General features: G+C 43.5%; 1 protein-coding gene across 1 annotated transcript in view; it reads left to right on the top strand.

Moving 5' to 3' along the window:
- RDX (radixin) overlaps positions 1-19,053 on the top strand; it is a 64,607-nt gene extending 45,554 nt beyond the window's left edge. Inside the window, exons 8-14 of the mRNA XM_075266064.1 lie at positions 3,107-3,203; positions 4,285-4,448; positions 5,916-6,046; positions 8,931-9,091; positions 10,468-10,560; positions 14,189-14,446; positions 15,898-19,053. Coding sequence (XP_075122165.1) covers positions 3,107-3,203; positions 4,285-4,448; positions 5,916-6,046; positions 8,931-9,091; positions 10,468-10,560; positions 14,189-14,446; positions 15,898-16,062 — 1,069 coding nt within the window. The 3' untranslated portion in view covers positions 16,063-19,053. The remainder of the gene's footprint in view (positions 1-3,106; positions 3,204-4,284; positions 4,449-5,915; positions 6,047-8,930; positions 9,092-10,467; positions 10,561-14,188; positions 14,447-15,897) is intronic.
- Positions 19,054-22,730: the final 3,677 nt, after the last annotated feature.

The following is a 22,730-nucleotide window of genomic DNA, read 5'->3' on the forward strand; positions in this document are numbered from 1 at the left end:
CCGGAGGGAGGTGTCGCGAGGTGGTGAAAGGACAGCTTGCTTCTTTTTTGCGTGAGCGGGAACAAACTGCTAGCAAACTGCATAGACTTCTATTGTGAAGGGGCAGATTTTGAGGTGGATTTGGCGTCAATCCACCCCCTCTTGCCCCATGTGAATAAGCCCTTAAAGCAGGGGTGGGCAATTAATTTTCCCATGGGGCCGCATAAGAAATTGAAACTATGCTAGAGGGCCGCGTCACGGCAAATTTAGCTCCACCCACTTCTACGTTGACTCCGCCCATTCCCAATCATCTTTCCATGTGCCCCCACAAAGTATAATCCTCCTACAGTCACCCGTACATTATATGTCTCCACATTGTAATGTTCCCTTCCAACTGCCCCACAGTATTAGGTCCCTCTCCTGGTGCCCCAGTATAAAATGGTGGAAACTAGAGGGGACACGAAACTGAAGCAGCTGGAGGGGGACATTAAACAGTGGGGGTAGTTGGAGGAGGGCAATAAATTGACAGCTGGAGCGGGACATGAAACTAGGGGCAACTAGAGGGGGACATTAAAATCGGGAAGCAGACATTAAACCGTAGGGTAGCTGGAGGGTGACATTAAACTGGGGGCAACTAGAGGCAGACAGGTCCCCCTCCAGCTACCTCCATGGTTTAATGTCCCCCCCAGTCTAAGTGCCCTCTTCATCTACCCCCAGTTTCATGTCCCCCCCTCCCTCCATTTCTCCCTCAGTTTCATATCCCCCTTTATTTTCCCCATTTCATGTCCCCCTCCATCTGCCATCTCTGCCCTAAGTATAACATTCCCCTTCCATCTCTGCCTCTAGGTTGCTGAGACACACACATACAGATAGACACATATAGACACACACACACATATATAGACAGACACATAGACAGACACACACATATAGACACACACACATATAGACACACACATATAGACAGACACACACACACATATAGACAGACACACACACACATATAGACAGACACACACACACATATAGACAGACACACACACACATATAGACAGACACACACACACATATAGACAGACACACACACACATATAGACAGACACACACACACATATAGACAGACACACACACACATATAGACAGACACACACACACATATAGACAGACACACACACACATATAGACAGACACACACACACATATAGACAGACACACACACACATATAGACAGACACACACACACACATATAGACAGACACACACACACATATAGACAGACACACACACACATATAGACAGACACACACACACATATAGACAGACACACACACACACATATAGACAGACACACACACACACATATAGACAGACACACACACACACATATAGACAGACACACACACACACATATAGACAGACACACACACACACATATAGACAGACACACACACACACATATAGACAGACACACACACACACATATAGACAGACACACACACACACATATAGACAGACACACACACACACATATAGACAGACACACACACACACATATAGACAGACACACACACACACATATAGACAGACACACACACACACATATAGACAGACACACACACACACATATAGACAGACACACACACACACATATAGACACACACACTCTCTCTCCCCCCTGCAGCTCACCTTACATCTCTCAGTACTTTATGACACGCTCCACATCTCCATCTTTGGCCGGCACTAAGACACGCCCCCCCCCCCCCCCCTAGACACGCCTCCCTAGTCAAAGCTGTGCGGGCCGGACTGAATCAGTCAGAGGGCCGGATATGGCCCGGGGGCCGACTTTGCCCAGGTCTGCCTTAAAGTCTAGGGACCCTTTTGAACACAAATTTAACTATTAATGTCATCTACATGAGCAGTCGAGTAACTTTTTAACTACTTAACTTTTCTTATCCTGCATTGAGTTTAGTCTAAAAGGAGTTTTTTCATGAATATAAACTCATTTTGTTTTCTAGACAATAGTTAAACACTTCCAGTTTTGAATATTTTCTCGAACCATCTTAGGTCTGGTTCTCATCTCTTCAGGTTTCCGTTCGGGGTGGATTTTACTTCTCTATGTGATGGTGAATCTGCAGCAAAACCTGTTTTAGGCTAAGGCCCCACGTTGCGGAAATGCAGCTTTTTTGGATGCAGATTTTGCTGCAGTGTTTTTGAGCCAAAGCCAAGAATGGCTACAAAAGAAATGGGGAATATCTAGGAAGTTCTTATACTTCTCCCTTCTGCTCAATCCACTCCTGGCTTTGGCTCAAAAAACCGCAGCAAATCAGAAACAAAAAATGCTGCATTTCCGCGACGTGGGGCCTCAGCCTTATGGATGTAGGTTTTACTGCGTATTTTGCTGCAGAGAGATCCCTCATGGTATTTGCAGCAGAATAATCCATCTTATGTGAGCGGCTCCTATTCAAATGAATGCGACCTCTTTTGCAGGCGGATTCCGCGTCAAAATCGACCTGCAAAAAACTCCATGTGAACTAGCCCTAAGTGTAACCTGAAGGGGGCGTGCAGCATCAGACAGAAAGTTATCAGCTACTGCGATGGACCTGAGATATACAATGTATTCCCAGTACAATTGTACACTTGATTAGAGATGAGCGAACACTATTCGAAACAACCGTTTCGAATAGCACACTCCCATAGAAGTGAATGGACATAACCGGCACGTGGGTGGTTAAGCGGCCGGCCCCTGGCAAAGTCTGCGTGCCGGCCGCTTCCATTCATTTCTATGGGCGCGTGCTATTCAAAACGGCCGTTTCGAATAGTGTTCACTCATCTCTACACTTGATCTATCACAAGTTTCCTCCACGGAAGCCTGGATTTATAGATTTTCTATGCCGGAATGAAAATGGCTAAATGACACGTTCAGGGATTTCAGTCTTTAATCTGATGTCGCTGCGGTTTTCTAAACGTCTGTCGTGAATATGTATTTGTAATTCTCTATACACGGAGCGGTTCCTCCATGCAATTTACTTGGCGTCGCGCACCCTGCTATTTTATGTGCAGCCACAGAAATGTAATGTCGTCTCGCTGTAAATATCTCCTTTTCTTTTCCCCTTTTCCATTTCCTCAGGTTGACTCCTAAAATTGGATTTCCTTGGAGCGAAATCAGAAACATCTCATTTAACGACAAAAAGTTTGTTATAAAACCAATCGACAAAAAGGCTCCGGTAAGAGCCGCTCTTTCTTTTGTCATTGCTAACATTTTGGTTACGCTGGGTTGATCAGCGGTGATTAATCTGGCGGCTTCACGCGTTTCAGGACATCTTGTTCCCTTTTCATCCTCTGCTTATTAAGTCTGCTCTGGTGCATTGAATGAATGTGTCACATAAAAAATGTATGCCAAATTGTATTCCTCAGCTCGTCCGAGGTAGAACGTAAAGACAGGAGTCGTGAAATATCGGAGAAAACGTTTATTCCTCTGCTCTATGCCCAGAATAGTCCCAAACACCAATTCAATTTAGTGTTGAATACATTGAGGTTCTAGTAAAATAGGTTTTCTAAGGGCTAAAGTGTCGATGACCTATCCTTAGAATTGGTCATCCATATAAGATTGCTGGTGGTTTGAGCCCTGGAACCCTCACAGATCAGCTGACCACGTCACTTTCATTTATCAAGTTGTCTATTTGCAGCTCTGTTTCATTCCAGTGAATGGGGCTGAGCTGCAATACCAAGAATAGCCACCAAACAGTGTGGCGCTGTGCTTTGTAAGTAGCCAAGAGGTTGTAGTGTTTTTCTGCATGCTGTGTCTCTTCAAACAGCTGATCGGTGGGGGTGCCAGGCCTTGGAACAACCACCAATCTGATATTCTTATTCTCTTTTTAATATTGATTCTCTGTTTACGAGCAGTCTGGCAGTGACATTCTTAGGTAGAACTTGATTCCTATGAAATGAGAGGCTTGTACATGTTGTTCCAGCATGCCGGGCTCTTCATAGAGAGGGATACTCTTTGTAGCCTTTCTGGCTATGATGTCTGATTCCTAGTAGAGATGAGCGAGTACTATTCGAAACACACCCATAGGAATGAATGGACGCAGCCGGCACGCAGGGGGTTAAGCGGCCGTCAAAGTCTGCGTGCCGACTGCTTCCATTCAATCCTATGGGTGCGTTTTGAATAGTACTCGCTCATCTCTAATTCCTAGACATCCCTGTAGTAATGAGTTCTCCGAACCAGACGCCTCCTGTAAATGATTTTTGCATTGGGTTGGAAATAACGTAACGTTCAGTTGTTGTGCTTTTCTTTGGCTGCAGGATTTTGTATTTTACGCTCCCCGTTTACGAATTAATAAAAGGATCTTGGCCCTGTGCATGGGCAACCACGAGCTCTACATGAGGCGAAGGAAACCGGACACAATCGAAGTTCAGCAGATGAAAGCTCAGGCCCGAGAGGAGAAGCATCAGAAGCAGCTGGAGAGGTAGTGACCAGAGACACATGGAAGGGTCACGTCATTGCTTGGCTTCTCCAAGGAAAATATTAGAAAATGTTCAGCAAACTTTACATAAGTCAGTGCTATGTGAGGAGTAACACTATTTCTTACAATTCTATAACTTCTATACAATATATTTAGATAGCTTACTCATAGAGCTCCGCCATATACTGCAGCGCATTACAGATATTGTCAGCACTGTCTCATATAGGGCTCACAATCTACATCTGCAGTACATGAAGGGAGGGGGAATCTGTGGTGAAGGGATTTATTGAATTAGGGCAGGGGTGGAGACTCGGGTCAGGTCGCAGTCACCAAACGGAAGACCTCCAAGTCCTTCCTCTTCAGGCGAATGGAGATTCTGGTATATAATGGCTTCTATGTGTCCTAGCTTGTTGTGTAGACTCTGTACGGACTGCAAACTGCAGCCCAATATCTCCACAAGACTAAATCTGAGCAGTGTGTAGCTACATACGTGTCTGATGAGGAGCAGATTAGACTAGATTATGTTACACAGATTTACATTCACTGCTTCTAGTAATCTGCAGTGTTATGTATTGGATGCTGGATGGATTTTCTGCGTATAGCGTTCACCATCCTGTATGTAGCGGTGTTATGTCATGGTACGTGAGAGAGTCTTGTTTACAGCAGGGGTATACAGATTGTGATTGTCGGGTCATAGTATACTTTATATGTCTTACTGTCATACTGTATTTTAGAAAATCTTGCAAAATGTATATGATCATATTAATGTTCCCTACACCCTCCAAACTGTATGCTGCTGTAACGGCGCACCCATAGACGTCTATAGGCCTCTACTGTACTTTGTATGCCGCCAGAGAAGGCTTGTCGATTTGTCCCATCGCTAAAAACTATTCTTGTACGCTATATTAGATCTGTTTTGGGGTAAGTTCACAAGACAGATTTTGCAGCGGGACCCTGCTTGCGTTTCTCACAGGGTAGCATCATTGCTGGGCGGTAAGGAACGTCCCCTTTGACAGTACAGAGCTATGGACAGTAAGTTCCTCACAGCTCAGCTAGACTGTCAGGATCGTCTTTCTGACAGTGAGTACAGATATCTCCAGCCCCAGGGCACAAAACCGTAAAGCCGACAGTGCGTTGACTTCAGCACACTGTCAGCTCTCTAGCGGTATATAAAACCGCATGTGCAGGAGGACATGAAACGCCCTCTTTAAATGTGATCTGTATTTTAGTTCTATGCACAGGCTTATGTGTAGTGAAGTACCTGCTGATATCTGCATTGTGTGCACTCCGGTGCTCAGACTAATATCTGTGTGTCGAGGGTTTCTCTTAGCACTTACTTGCGGTATTGTGGAGCCGCCGCAGACGTGATAGTGCAGCGGATCCATCAGTGATCGATTGCCGGGCTTATAATGAATAGCTGTTATGTCCAGCCTTTCACCTTCTTCACACCGCATGTTTCTTCTTGTCTAGAGCTCAGCTAGAAAATGAGAAGAAGAAGAGGGAGATTGCAGAGAAAGAAAAAGAGAGAATAGAACGGGAAAAGGACGAGCTGATCGAACGCCTCCGACAAATTGAGGAACAAACGCTAAAGGCACAGAAAGGTAGAAAGCAATTTATCATGCCTATAATAAAATGGGAACAGGTGGTATCAAGGGTGAATTATACCAAAAAATGCAGGACTTCAATTATTTACTTTAACATTGACTTGAGAAAGTGTTATTCCCTTCTTAAGCCTTTCATGACGTTATTTGCACCTCCAGGATGTAGTCGGGTGTTACAGAGACGGCCGAATTCTGCCCTTCTGTAATGTTTCCAGAACTCCAATAGAAGTAAATAGCAGTTATGGAAACCACAGCAGGGGCGAAAGTTATAGAGGTCTTTAAAGGGATCCTATCATTGGATATTAACGTGTAGGAATAGCCTTAAGAAAGGCTATTCTTCTCCTACCTTTAGATGTCTTCTCTACACTGCTCCGCCCCCAGTGCTGCGAGAGAACTCATTTGCATACAGAAGAAAATACACATTTCTACCAAACGGCGGTGCGGAGAAGACCTCTAAAGGCAGGAGAAGAATAATCTTTCTTAAGGCTATTCCTACGTGTTAGTCAGAAAAAAAGGGTATGCAATGATAGGATCCCTTTAAATCCTTCTATTGCAGGCTTTGCAGAAAGGAAGCAATATGGATAATTTGTGCCAGTAAAGACGCCTGCCTATATGCATGTGTACCAATAAAATTCTGCTATAGATCCGATGGGCCAGTCACATGTGAGCAGGCCACAAGTTGCTAATAGAAGTCTCTAATGTTAGGTTCACAAGAGCATTCGAGTCCATCCCAGATTCCACTTAAAACCAGCGACGACAAAAGTCCTGCAAGGACTCTCCATTTGGACCCAAAGGACAAAACCCAAATGGTAGTATGAACCTTGCGTAAGAAATCTTCCTAATGGGTTCCTTTTTTTCAGCGCTAAATCTGATGCAGATTCCACACCAAATTCAGCGCCATTTTCCTCTGTGTGAATGCACGCTTAATATCATCATGTCACCTACCATGAGCTCTTTTTACAAGAGATCTGAAAGCACATGAGTTTCCCATTACAAAGATGCTGCGCAAAAGTATGTCGGGATTAACTCTTTACTGTCCAAAAAGAACACCAAGATAAGCCTATGGAGTGGAGCTATAAGCTTAGGCTAACACGTTGGATTTTGTGGCAGGATCTGCTATGCAAAATCTATTGCAGCCAGCCTAGTGGAAAATGAAGTGTCCCATTGAAATGAACAGAAAGCGGGATTTTTGCAGCAGATTTTGCTGCGAAAAATTCTATGAGAGTCTAGTCTAAGGCAATACCAAGACTTTGGGAGCAATATGCAGAAGAGGCAAAGATATATTGGGTGATAACTAAGCTCCGTACTTGGCTATCTCCATTAGTCTTGGAAAGATTGCATAGAGGCAGATTCTACCTCAAAATCAGCCTGCAACAAAAAAAAGTGTGAACATACCCTCAGACTGATGGGCGATGAGTTTCTGTCATGCTCAAATCAGCCGCACATCCGATGGAAGAGCAAACAATTGGGTTATTTTCAGCTCTGTTCCATCGCCCTGTCTAATAAGACCTTAGGCATAGCCAATATGTCTTATGTGTCATAGCAGAATTACACGAGGCCTTGTACACCGAGATCGGACGGCTTTGTTCCACATTATAACCCTTTGTACAGTGTAGGTTTTCTGCTATGTAATAAAAGGACATATGAATGAAATGAGATGGTGAAATATTCCGGCTCCTTGTGAGGTGAATCACTCCGGAGTGCTCAATGGTTCGCCCATCGCCTGTCAGCTGCTTCTCTCCCGGCCTGTACATAAGTAATGCAGTTATTTTAAGCTCCTGGTTTACATGGCCAGTAAATAACAGGTGAATACACAAAGGAGCTGAAAGTATCCACACAAAATAGAAAACCGTACTGTGCACCATTCTAAATGCCAGTAATAGCAGCAGCCATGTGAATGGAGCACCCCATACTAAGTCTTTGGGGCACTCAACTATTGTATCTTGGTCAGTCCTAGAGAGCTTGTACTTGGTGGTTGTGTGTTGCGTTCAGCCTATACACAGCTGACGTCTATGGCTAAATTATAGGGAAACGGCTTGGTTACTACCAATTTTCTACATGGGAATCTCTGAACACTAGGCAGTAGAGATGAGCGAGTACTATTCGAAACTCCCGTTTCGAATAGCACGCACCCATAGGAATGAATGGACGCAGCCGGCTGGTTATTATTAGGCTTAGTTGCCAGAGTGGAAATTGAAGGATTTAGGAAATGCAAAAGTATAGTATGATATCTGATAGCAGAGGGGATAACATGGACAAAAGTCCATGCTACTTCCCCCCCTTGTGGTCATATACAGGTTATAATAGAGATGAGCGAGTACTATTCGAAACTCCCATTTCGAATAGCAAGCACCCATAGGAATGAATGGACGCAGGGAGTTAAGCGGCCGGCTGCCGGCAAAGTCTGCGTGCCGGCCGCTTCCATTCATTCCTATGGGTGCGTGCTATTCGAAACGACCGTTTCAAATAGTTCTCTCTCATCTCTACTAGGTAGTAATCCACATTATTACATAGGCTAGAAAGGTCATGTGTAGAGAAACCTTGGCAAGAACAAGCAGCTTTTATGCTAGGTTCACACTAGAGTTGGGTTTCCATTCTTTGGGTGTGCATTAGGACCTGAAAAACGGCAACCCAGTCCACTTATAAAACGCTTTCCCCATAGACTATAGTGGGGTCCACTGACTTTCGCCCGACAAATGCAGAGAGAAAAGTCCTGCTTGCACTTTGTATTCATCTGTAAGGGTCTTCCAGCAATTTATGCGCCGGATGCAAAAAGAATCCCACAATTCATCTGTGCCGGCCCCATTGTAAATGATCTGCACAAGGAATCTCTGACCGTTTTGCAGTTTCTGAACCGTTTTTGGTTTGTGCTTTTGTGTTGTAGAGTTAGAAGAGCAGACTCGAAAAGCCTTAGAATTGGAGCAAGAGAGGAAAAAGGCAAAAGAAGAGGCGGAGCGCCTGGAGAAAGAGCGACGGTCTGCAGAAGAAGCGAAAGCGGCACTGGCCAAGCAAGCGGCGGATCAGATGAAAAACCAAGAACAACTGGTAAGGCTGGATTCACACCTGCGTTCGAGTCTCTATAAGAGACTCCAAAGCAGAATCCGCTTAAAATCGTTGGGAGAGAAAAGTCCTGCATGGAGGAGTTTTAGTATGAAACCAGGCGAACCCCATTATAGTCTATGGGGTCCATGGGTAACCGCTTTTTAAACAGAGTCTCTGTCTTTCTGGTCCCCATGTGGACTTGAACAACAGAGTCCTGAACGCTAACGTAAGATGGAGAAGGCAGTAATGCGCAATGTGGTGTTAAAGGGGTGTTCTAAGCTAAATAACTGATGACCTATTATAGGCTATCAAATAAAAATCAGTAAAGGTCTGGCACCCTAGACCCATGCCGATCAGCTGATTGAAGAAGCTTTAGCCTCTTTAGTTCTTACCAGGCACAGTGCCCTACATTTGTACAGCGGCTGTGCTTGGTATCGCAGCTCAGCCCATTCACTTGAATGGGACTAATGGCGGGTTCACACCTGCGCCCGGTCTCCGCTTTCAGTTTCCATCTTCTGCCTGAGAAACTGGATGGGAGACGGAAACCGGCAGTCAGTTTTCAAACCCATTCACTTGAATGGGTTTGGAAACCGGCAGTCAGTTTTCAAACCCATTCACTTGAATGGGTTTGCAAAGTGTCCGCTCATGAGCGTTTTGTGGTCTGCGGTGAAACCGTGGGTGTTTTTTTTTTTTTTTTTTTTTTTTTTTTTTTTTTTTTTAACCGGACACAAAGTTGGACATGCAGGACTTTGGGTCCAGTTAAAAAAATAAATAAATAAAAATTTCCGCGATAGCACAAAACACTCACGGGAGGACACTGACTGCTAGGTTTCTGTCTCCTGGCAGCAGAAGACAGAAACCCACAAAGCGCAGACCGGGTGCAGGTATGGACCTGCCCTAAGCTGCATTCTGGCCATGATGTGACAGGCTGTGATGTCGCCTGGCCTGGTCCAAGGTTTTTGACTCCACAGATCTTCAATTGATGACCTCTCATCCTGGAAAACCTCTTTTAACAGGTAGGGTGGTTCAAGGATAAATACTACATCTTGGAGGTTTACATGTAAGTTACTGCAAGTACCTTAAAGAAAATTTCTTATGAAGACTATTACATCATATAAATGTCATATAAGGGAGACTCCCATTTTAGACCCAGTCAAGATCTGTCTGCGCTACCTTGTCCATTTATTGCGTATGGATAAAACGATATGTGTGGATAACGTCTGATGACTGAGGGTTAAAGAGGTTATTCTAGTTACCCCCATCTTCTGTACTAAACCATCTCCAGCAGTCTGAGAGTTAATGTAGTGCAGATAGGGAAGAAGGACGCCATTTTTGTGATTACCAATAACCCAAGTAACCCCTATTTTCTTTTACCCCAGGCAGCTGAACTTGCAGAGTTTACTGCTAAAATTGCTTTACTTGAAGAAGCGAAGAAGAAAAAGGAAGAAGAAGCTTCAGAGTGGCAGCAAAAGGTAATCCCTCTGACTGTATACACACTGGGCACTTACTGGGTATACAAATGTGTTCCCAAATCTCAGAGTAGACCAGGCTGTGACTAGTATGTGTACAAGCTGTCATGAGTAGAGATGAGCGAACAGCACGCTCCCATAGAAATGAATGGACATAGCCGGCACACGGGGGGGTTAAGTGACCGGCTGCTGGAAAAGTCTCGCTTTTTCTGCCAACCTGCTGCGCCATCTTGTGCCGTAAACAAGAAGCAAAGCTGTTGACCAAAGGAAAATTTCAGTATCGGATTTGTCAGGCATGATCAGGCACTATAGGGGAAGGGGAATGCAGCAGCTACTGGAAAATTTCAAAAATTAAAATGGCCGGAATTTTTGGGTGTAGTAGGTGCTGGGGAAGGGGAGGGGGTGTTTTGGTTGTCTGTCTGCCCCTTCCCTGAGCTTGAGAACTGGGTCCCCCCCCCCCCCCCCCAATTGGAATTTAGCCTGGCTGAGTATAGGGTACCTGCAGTGCTCCTATTAACCCCTTTCTGACAGAACAGGAGCACTGCAGATCCCCTATATTCAGTAGACCGGGCACTGTCAGACACAGGGATACCTAATGTGTACCGATACCAGCACCCGATCTCCGTTATGCAGGTTTCTGTTTCCTGTCCGAGAAACTGGGCAGGAGACGGAAACCTGCAGGCAGTTTTCAAACCCATTCATGGGTTTGTAAAGTGTCCGCCGGTGAGCGTCTTCTACTCTCCGCAGTAAAACCGTTTTGTTTTTTTGTTTTTTTTAACCAGACACAAAGTTGGACATGCAAGACTTTGTGTCCGGTAAAAAAAACAAAAAAACAAACGGTTTCGCCGCAGGGAGCAGAAGATGCTGAGCCGCGGACACTGAATGCCGGTTTCCGTCTTCTGCTAACAGAAAACAGAAACCTGCATAACGGAGATCAGGTGCTGGTGTGAACCCGCCTTTATATGTATTCTAGGGAAAGGAGTGATTTACAACTTTTATTTATTATATTTTTTTATTACATTTTTTTAAACCGTTTTTTTTCCACGGCCTGCAACTTTAAAGGTATGGGGTCGGTGGAGACCGGCCCCGGGGCTAACTTTCTGCGTTCCTGGCCTGCTAGCAGAAAATTACTGTAATGACTCTAGTATAAGACAAGGATCACTTTTTCAGTACAAAAACTGTGCTGAAAAACTCGGCTTATACTCGAGTATATACGGTAAGTGGTTTTACAAAAAAAGTGCACAATAATTTTTTTTTCTCTTGTTTAATAAAAATTCACAATTGGTAACATCACATCCTTAACCATCCCTAAAATAAAATTGGTTTATTATTAATTCTAAATGATAAACCTTAAAATTCAGAGAATAGAATTAATGTTTTCTGTTCCTCTCCCCTCTCAAAGTAATAAAAACTGATCAAAGACTTTACGTACAAAATACAAGGTCTCGCAGAGCTACATTGAAGTAAAAGGTTGGGAAATTGGGAATGCAGAGAGGGTTAACATGATATTGGTTTCAGGCTAAATGCATTGGATTGATAAAGGGTTAAAATATACATAAGGTGCCTAAGAAAGTGACATTTTCAAGAAGGTTTTTGCAATTTTAATTGGACTGTTAGGGGGGTAAAAAGCCATGGAGCCACACACATCACAGGATGCAGCATGATTTCTATACTTGCAGTGTATACAGGTAGTCCTCGGGTTACGACGTTTCGTGGTTACGACTAGAGATGAACGAGTAGGTCCTTGCTAGTCGGGAGTGCTGGCAGCTTGCATTTAGTGGCGGTTCCGAGCCACTGCACACTAAATCACGTACTGTACAGGGAGAGCTGGCAGCTTGCATTTATGCGGGAGCTAACTTTTTCTCATAGGAATGCATTGGCCAGCGTTGATTGGCCGAATGCTATACAGTGTACAGCATTCAGCCAATCAACGCTGGTTCTGCTGGAGGCTCGTCTGTGAGGAGGTGGAGTCTAATTTCGGACCACAGCAGTCTCCATTGTGGTCCGATATTAGACTCCGCCTCCTGGCCAGCGTTGATTGGCCGAATGTTGTACACTGGCCAATCAACGCTGGCCAATGCATTCCTATGAGAAAATGTAGGCTCCCACATAAACGCAAGCTTCCAGCTCTCCCTCTACAGTACGCGATTTAGTGTGCAGCGGCTCGGAACCGAGGAAGACTGTACTGCACACTAAATCACGTTGATCCATTCCTACGCAACATCGTATGGTATGTTTCCAACTTACGTTGAAATTCGGTCTACAACGCCGCGTAAGAACGGATCAACGTCATAAGTCGAGGACTACCTGTATAGTAGATATATAAAATATATTTATATATATATATATATATATATATATATATATATATATATATATATATATTATATATATATTATATATACTGTATATGTGTGTGTGTGTATGTATATATATATATATATATATATATATATATATATATATATATTTATTTATTTATTTATTTATTTAAGATTTATGTATAATTAAAGTTGATGAGCAAGAAAAGGTGGAATTTATAATGACATATTTTGTTTGTACAATTTCTCATCTCTAATGTGAATGATGATTCCTCCGATGTTCTGGCCATACAAGTCCGAGCTCCGTTTTGTCATATTAAGTGTAACGTACTGAAGTCCAGGCGATATGACTCAGAATTCCGGCTAATTCCATCTCCTCTCGGTGTAAATTTCCAATCAGTCCTCTCGGCAGCCGTCTGATTGAGCAGCACAAAGTGCCATTTTCTTCCCAGTCCGCCCCTGCATTGTGTCATAGCATAATATGTGATTGAGAGGGTTTAGAATTATAGAAGTATAAGGTGAGCCAGGAAACTCAATTATCCATCACACAATCATTGTTATTAAAGGGGTAGAGAATATTCTAAATTAATCTCATTAGCCGTAGGGGATCGGATAAAGGTCAGTGATGGGTAGTCTACAAATGTCAATGGAAAGTTGTTCTGTTTGATATGTTATTGGGAATTTGCTTTAAAGTTTTCTTTGCTATTACTGATATTCTATTTGAAGATCACGGAGCAAGATGGAAGTGAGGCCTAGTCATCATTGTCACCTAAACGATGCGGCTAGTGGTGAATGGTTTAGATTGATAGATTTGGTAGTTTTAGGGTAAATAATGACTTTGCGGATGGATCCTTTTAGGACCACTTTGAGAGGTGTCTGTCTGGTATCTGCAGGGGCAATGGCTGTGTTCTCCCAAGTGTTATATGAGTATACGGCCTACTTTTATTTTGGTTGTCGTCTTTTTCTGCAGTTTCTCCACTTTCCATGTTGTAGCTGAGGGTAAGGATAAGATGTCATGGCTAATGGTTACGTCACTTATTGTGCGTCCTTGTCCCTTTTCTCTCCCCCTAGTTTACACATCTTTTATTGTTCTTTCTCTTCCGTGGATCAAGGACATGAAAGCTTGTTTACCAAGGAGTGAATTTGTGGGTCTATACAATATGAATACCCTTTTTGTGCAGGACCTTGAGTTGTATGAAGCGATACCTCTGCGCTAGTACTTCGGCCTTGTCCTTATGTATTGCATTGCAATGACTCACACAGCGCATAATATGTATACAAAGATTGTAACTTCTCGTTTTCTCGGCCAGGCGTTTTCTGCACAAGAAGATTTGGAAAAAACCAAAGAAGAGTTGAAATCCGTGATGTCTGCTCCACCACCCCCACCGCCGCCTCTCCCTCCACCTCCCGCGGCGCCTGCAGAGAATGAACACGAGCACGACGAACATGACGAAAACAGCGCAGAGGCCAGCGCGGAACTGTCCTCTGAAGGGGTGATGAACCATCGGAGCGAGGAGGAGAGGCTGACCGAAACGCAAAAGAACGAGCGTGTAAAGAAGCAGCTCCAGGTATCCAGTCATGTTTGACTTTTTTGCAATGCAAATTATTAGTTTTCAGTTTACGATTTGGCTGCATATTACTTGGCACCCAGTTCCTGGATGCCAAGTAATATGCAGTCAAATCGTAAGAGGGTTATCTGAGGAGTAATAAAGCTTAAGAGTCCATGTCTTGCACTGGTTAAGCTTTATTACTAATATACACCCTAGAGCTCCACTCATTACTTTTGCGGAGGTCTGCAGGGGAGGATGTTACTCTAGTTCCATGATGGCGAACCTATGGCACAGGTGGCACTCAGAGCCCTCTCTGTGGGAACCCATCTGTAGAACAGATTATACTATGTGTGGGGGGTACTGTGGAGCAGATTGTACTGTGCGGGGGCCACTGTGGAGCAGATTGTACTGTGTATGGTACGCTGTGTAGCAGATAGGACTGTGAGGGGGCCACTTTGGAGAAGATTGTACTGGTATGGAGGCCACTGTGGAGCAGATTGTACTGTGTGGTGGCCACTGTGGAGCAGATTGTACTGTGCGGGGGCCACTGTGGAGCAGATTGTACTGTGCGGGGGCCACTGTGGAGCAGATTGTACTGTGTAGGGTACGCTGTGTAGCAGATAGGACTGTGAGGGGGCCACTTTGGAGAAGATTGTACTGGTATGGAGGCCACTGTGGAGTAGATAGGACTGTGTGGGGACCACTGTGGAGCAAAATGTTCTGGTAAGGTTAAATTGCGGTATTGGCACGTTCTGATAAATTAGTGGGTTTTGGGTTGCAGCTTGGGCACTCGGTCTTGTAAAGGTACACCATCACTTCTCTAGTCTGTCTCCCTTGTAGCTGCTCCATGTGACCCATAGTCGGAACAGCTACAGGGTATACAGGAACCAGAGTTCCGGCCTTCCACAAAAGTAATGAATAATGCTTCAGGCAGACTTGGGTTGACATTAATAACAATAATAATCTAGGAGATGCCCTGAAAAAAACAAGGCCGTATCCGCTCCTGCACTAGTATTGTAGGCCCTATTATGTAATTTAGTATATTGCTCAGCTTATTGGTCTTAGATATTGCTAAAATACATTTCCTATAGCGTACAGATGGAAAGAAGAAACGGCTCCTCCATCAGACTACACATTTGCTTTTCTTGTAGTCTGTATCCATGGTGATGAATAAATCTGCAGAAGACGAGATATAATGGGACAATTATTAAAGGGGTTTCTGGTAACACAGAAAGGTTGTTGACAAACTATGAACTAATAAATCTTACCAGTTTACTTTAATTCTGACTACAAGACCATTGGCCACCTATCCACTCACAACGACCGTGAGACAGGGGTTGGGGGACATATTGTCAAAGAGGGGGGGGGGGGGTCTCACCTCTAGGATCTGCACCTATCGGACACAGGATATCTCATAAATATCCCAGGCATCGGAGTATAAACCACTTTAATTTTTTTCTTCTCCTCAGGCTCTAAGTTCTGAGCTGGCACAAGCAAGAGATGATACAAAGAAAACACAAAACGATGTACTCCACGCCGAAAACGTGAAAGCAGGCCGCGACAAGTACAAGACACTCCGCCAGATTCGACAAGGAAACACGAAACAGCGCATCGATGAGTTTGAAGCAATGTGAAGAGGCCTCGCCCGCTAACACCATACTACACTATGCTGTATCACCAACATAGAAAGTAGGCCTTTGGAGAATCGATGACGGAGCGTGCCCCACCCCTTGCCAAAGCACCTGTACCAGTCTGACTGTGGAGGATAGGTTTAAGCAAGACCATCGCGAATGGGTTTTTATCTGCAGTGCTGAACATGTCGCGTCCGACGTTTCGGATCGTAACACCACCATATCAATGTTGCTATTTCATATTGTCACTATTAGCGTTTCCTTAAAAAAACAAAGGTAGTCGTTAGCTGCTAATAAAGCTTTGACTTTTGAAAGGACATCTCAGCTTTGAGTCTAGACCTGACAGAAGAGTTTAGCGAGTGGGTATGACTTTTTTTTTTTTTTTTTTCTTGTTGTTTTTGGATAATTTGTAATTTTACAGCCCATCATAATATTTTTGTTAATGTTTTTTTTCCCCCCTCTGTGTAGAATGTTCTAGAACACGGTAAGGTCCCTGTCCTGACGATTGATTTAGCCTATTAGCAATAATAAGAAATTCTCTCTATTTTTTTTGCTTCTTTTATAATAAGAGGTTAGTGTTAGGGAGTGGGCTTTATACTACTACCTCACATACACACGACGACTGGTCCTCGTAACACCAACATGTTTTGTTCACTAAGATTTACCCGCTTTTGAGTTGTGTTTTTTGTACTTTTTTTTTCTTCGACCTTATTTTGTTGCTTTTCACTGATAAGCTGTCTATATTAGTTTGTAAAGTAGTAGCAAGCATATTATTTTATAGGATAACCGTACCGATACTAATGTTCTCGGCACTATATACCATCCGTTCTTCATATAATACGCCTTTTTCTGTTACGTCCAGTCTTGTACGGTATGTATACGCAAGGACTAAGTAGCCTCTTATCTACAACTCCCATCGTGCTTTGCTAGCTGCTGAGTCTTTGACTCGATATGTGAATTTTTTTTTCTTTCTTTCCGTTTGATAAATGTGAAATCAGTAGTGAGAAGGGCTTCTCATGAATTGCTTTATAAAAATCCGCCATTGCGTTGTGTTATCCGATTGACTATATGTTAAAGGGATATTGACACCTGAATGGAAGCGGCCTTGACTGTAATGGTTGGCGCTCAGTTTCCACTGCTTTAGATAGTGTCTGGGCAGTATAACTCCCATCATCACTTCCGGGTGCCAGTCTTGGTTCATGGCAGTTTAGCACATGGCATGGGAGTAGAAAGCCGCTATCAAAATCCGCTAAAGGTAAAACGGTCTTTGTTGCCCATCGCAACCAATCACAGCGCCGCTTTCATTTTATTGAAGCAATGTAAAAGACGAAAGCTGAGCTCGGATTGGTTGCTATGGGGAACAAGTCTCGTTCCTCTAAATGAGGCCTGTTGGTCACGTGGAGGCCTGTGTCTCTTAAAGGAGCAGATAACGTGGATTTTTTTTCTTTCAGAAAGAGCGGCGGTTCCTCTAAAGAAGCGGTAACATGTCCGTTAGTTACATGGTCATGCCCCCATTCAGATATAATAGTACTGAGCAGTTGTATGATCATGTGACCAAAGGATGTGATGTCACTTCCTGAGAAGAGCTCTTTCTGAAATAAGCAGCCATGTTTGTTTTTTTTTTTTTTTATTCTGTATGACTCCTTTAAGGTGTTCATTATTGGTACAGTTGCCCTATATAAGCCAAGCACAAAGAGCTGACCGCAAGAAGGCGGCCATGTTTGTCTATAGAACTGTAACTAACTAGAAAATGGAATCGGTCTGCTCCTAAATCGCCACACAGGTTACGGTGTAGGGCAATGTCTAAACTTTCCAGACATGTTTGGAGAAATGTCCTTTGTTATAGCTATTCATATGAGCTGTTTGGTACGTGCCTCACCATGGTTGACACCCCCTGCCATCACCATGCCCATCATTGGGTAAAGGGGCAACTTAGGGAGACCAAAATGGGTGCTGCAACCGGCCATGCCCCTGGTACATCCCGAATTGTAGCATTTACTTGTGTGGTGTTTTGGGTGCCGATAAGACTTGCTTTAAGTCTCTCTTGCCAAACCCCTGCACTCCTAGACCATCAGGCCAGGGGCAGGTCAGCATCATCCGTCGGCTTGGTTTAGAGGCAGATTATAGCCAAAGTGCCCACCGGCCCGGACCATATGGGCTACTACATAACGAGGCTGCGATCATTACATTAACCTTTCAGATATATATATATGTATGTACGTAGATATAGCACAGGCCTTCTAACACTGCTGTATCCGAGTTGGCATGTGTTTGCAGTGCACAGATAGTGTTTCCAGGCACGTGCATAGTGTCCTACCTATATTCTATTAGAACTGCTCCCGGACGGACGGACAGCCGTGCGGCATGCAGTTCACTTATCAGTGTTGGGTTTCTGGTCGCTCACTGGTGTGTGTTTAGTTGAGCAGACATCTAGAGTTGTAGTGCGAGGTATAGGACGCTGGAGAAACTGACAAGATAGATAATACACTTGAAGTTTGGATTCATGTGAATGGCCCCCAGGTATAGGTGGCTGCGATCTAAAAAGGGAATTTTTCAGGCACTTAAGTCTGTTTTTTGTTTTGTTTTTTCTTTTTTTTTCTTCCTTATAACCAATCCAGCTATGGACCATTGACCCTAATGCTCTGGCCAACCAGCAAGCAATATATTGCAGGTCCATTTGGAAGGACATGGTTTATATACCTAGCATAGGGAAAAGCTCTTGTAAAGAGCGTGCACATGGCTTTAAAGATTTCTTTATCCTACGTTCTTTGAAGCTTTGGTCTATATCAGACAGACGCTCTGAGCAGCGAGTATTGATCAGTCTGTAGCCGTTGATGGGTAAGGAAGCGTCACTTCATGACGATAGTAAATTTACGAGGATTTTCCCTTTTATGATCTTTTTTTTTTTTTTTTTGTTGTACATTAAAGCTGCAGTTGCAAATATTTTCAACCAGGTTGTTTAACAATAAAGATATAATGGACATTTATTCAGTTTTTCGACTCTATTTCGTCATTATTGTATTTGTGTGATTCTTATTTGAAATAAACTCTCACTCCGAGACGCCCTCTAGGCCACGTTACCATCATATTAAGCATACATACCTCGCAAATCTTGTGCACTCTATCTATCTCTATCTATCTCTATCTATCTCTATCTATCTCTATCTATCTCTATCTATCTCTATCTATCTCTATCTATCTCTATCTATCTCTATCTATCTCTATCTATCTCTATCTATCTCTATCTATCTCTCTATCCCATATCTATCTACCTATCTCATATCTATATCTATCCACTGTGTGTATTTGTATGTATGTGTGTGTGTATATATATATATATATATATATATATATATATATATATATATATATATATATATACTCTATCTACGTGCCAAACAAAAAATTTATATATTGGCGTCTGCAAAAATGCGGACACAATATATATCTGAAATGTTTACATGTGAATTACACCTAACCTGCGTATACACAATACATGCGTAAAAGTTGTGAGAAATGCCAGCCTATTGTGAGGGCTCAGCAGCCAAGGTGGCAAAATAATACCTAAAGAAAAAACTATCTTTAAATGATATTTAAGGATGTGATTCAGTAAAAATCACATGAGTGAGTATAAGGGTGAGTATAAGAAAATTAGCACATGGGTGAGTATTTCTACTCCCTCTCCCCCCATCCTTCTTTTGTTGGGATGAACAGGGCCGGCTTTTTAGCAAAGGCTTATAGAAACTTCTCCTAGGCCACGGGGGTAAACGTTCTCTTCTCCCCCAGAGGCGTCCCAAGTGCCAGCCATCTTCTTCTGGCCATTCCCAGCACTGCTTCACCTTTCTGGGCTCTACCTCGCGCTCCAGAAGACAGTTCCCCTTGACTCCCATTCCTAGAAGCCCTCTTTCAAGCTCTGACCTGCCAGGCAGTGCCGCTCTAAGCCCTCCAGGCCTCCTGCCAAGTCCTTCTCAGCATGGTGGGTTTCCACCACTCAGGACCTCTCGGGTGTTGGGGGGAGGGTCGTCTGATCTTCTCCTGGGAGATCATTGTCCCTGTGTCTGCTTCAGAACGTTTACTGGGCTGTTAGTCCAAACTGTTTGTCGTTCCCAAGAAGGATGGCTCTCTTCGCACTATCCTGGATCTGCATGGAGTCCCTGCGGTCGATGGTGGCATCCCTGGAGTCCGGCGAATTTCTTTCATCCATCAACATCTGTGGCACTTACCTCCACATTCCTATTGCGCTGGACCATCAGCGTTTTCTTCGTTTTGCGGTGGGTTCACAACATTTTCAGTTTGTCGCTCTTCCCTTTGGGCTGGCCTCCGCCCCCTTAGCCTTTACTAAGGTGATGGCGTCCCTCATGACCATCCTCCGTTCCAGGGGAGTTGCCGTGATTCCATACCTGGACGACCTCCTGGTCAAAGCTCCGTCTAAGGTGGACCATCTCTCCAGCTTGTAGGTCACCTTGGACCTCTTCGGTTCGGCTGGCTCATGACCAAGGAAAAGTAGAGTCTCGTGCCGTCTCAGTACATGGAATTTCTGGGAATGATTGTCGACAAATGGTACAGCCTGTTACTATAGATTTGATCCGGGTTCTGTAGGACCCAGCAGCCCTAACAGGCTCTGATACCGGCTGATCACATGACCGCTGGGTCAGAGGGGAGCCGCATCATGGCGGCACCCGTAACTGGGAAGGTAATAAACCTCCCCTGCCTTCTCTCTGGTAACTCTGGCTGAAGTTCCCTGGTTCAGCAGCTGCACAATTTTATTTATTTATTTTTTTAATTGTGTTTTCCCTATTGATTTAATAAAGGAACAAAAAAATGCAGAAAAAACACATTCTATTGCCTCTCTCCTTGCGCTCCTTCTTCTTTTTTTTTTTTTTTGCTTGCTTTTTCTTCCTCATACGCGTGAACTAATACATGTGGCAAGCAATATACCGTCTTAATGCCCCAGTAATGCAGCTGAACACTGACTATGTACATTTTTGCTTTCGAAGTCTATGATTTATCTTCTGCTGCCCGGGTAAATGTGTCTGACCTAGAGGAATACAGGGTTACATATTAGTCAACATCTACATCATTTATTTATTGAGACCACCGCTCTTTCAAGGTTCTGGAATATAAGACCATTGATATCATCATGGTGGATTTTCCCTTTCCCGTAAGGCATGAATACTTTGCTGGTAACACGTTAATGACTATTGAATAAACACTTGGCCACAGCGCCAAGACAATGAGCAATTAAAAAGAGCATTATTGCGGTACAAGCAATTATACGTGCATGGAATATCAATGACAAGATCCTGCACTATGTGTACGGGCTACGGCGGAGATGGGATGTGACCAATGTTCATATGTGATAGGTTGCTATGGAATGCAGTGACACAATACCCTAAAACAAATATATACCCAAATGGTCTTATAGTGGGGCTGGTCCTCTCAAAGAAAGTATACAGAATACAGTTTATAGTGTGTAATGGAATGAGCAACTATGCACAGTCCCCCCAAATATTCATGAAATAACCCAAAATCATGTACCTTATGCTTGGTATATCAACAGTATATTACACAGAACCAGGCCTAGACACACGAAAAGAAAAGTCATGGTAGGGGGCGCAATACTTTCTTACACCTGTGTTGGCCTGCACATTTTCTAGGTCCCTAGTCGCTAGCATGTCTCCCCATGTTTCTGGTCCCCAGCTTGGTATAATTTTAAACCATGGTCTTCAGCATAGTTCTCTCATTCCAAGTCCCAACCATGACAACCCTTTAAATCTTGGTTCTCGGCATATCCCCCCTCTTGGACCCTAGTATGGCGACCCCTCTCATTCCTATACACTCCAACATGGCCGCCCTTACCATTCCCCTTCTTTACCGCTAGCCTTGATGATACATTTTATAGACCAAAACCTGAACTTGTAGAGGTATGTCCACATGGCTGAATTTGGAGCAGAATTTGAGTGAATTCTTCCTCAAAATCGGCTCTAAAATCTTCCTTCCATTCATTTCAATGGGGGAACAGACAGATTTTTTTCAGCTAGTGTAAAATAAGCATCATGCTCGATGGATGGATGGATTCTGCCTGCTAACTCCTACTGAAGTGAAAGGAAGGCAGAAAAAAAATTGCGGAAGAATTTGCTCAGAACAGAAAAATTTCACTTCAAATTTCTGAGTTTGTTTTTAAGTTTCTACAAATTCTGTCATGTGAACATACCCTAAAGCCCACCTAGGAAAAGACCAAAAATGTCCACTTTGGTGTGAGGTCTACATAAAATCTGTACATTTTGTGGTCTAGATCCCAAGATATGACCCTAGACACATTATATCACTGAGAACCCTGGTCACCATGAGGAGGTCCAAAAGAGGTGAGCGAACGTATAATTTTTTTTTTGTTATTTTAGTTCATCTAAGACTAATTGCCAATTATACATTTTTTCATTAAAACCAAACAATTTGGAAATTTTGGGTCAAGCTTAGATTGGAACAATTGGTTCATTCATCTCTATCGGGGACCCGAATGGAGAGTCTCCACTGGAGTGAGTGTATAGTGTTTACTATTTAAAGTGTCACTAGGGAGTAGAAAAAAAGGACTTCGAACACCCCTTTAATTAGAATAGGAACCATATATGATCCTCTGTTGTCATTGTAGACCACTGGTCCATACATCAGCC

This window comes from Leptodactylus fuscus, chromosome 2 (assembly GCF_031893055.1).
Source record: "Leptodactylus fuscus isolate aLepFus1 chromosome 2, aLepFus1.hap2, whole genome shotgun sequence".
Classification (NCBI taxonomy): Eukaryota; Metazoa; Chordata; class Amphibia; order Anura; family Leptodactylidae; genus Leptodactylus; species Leptodactylus fuscus.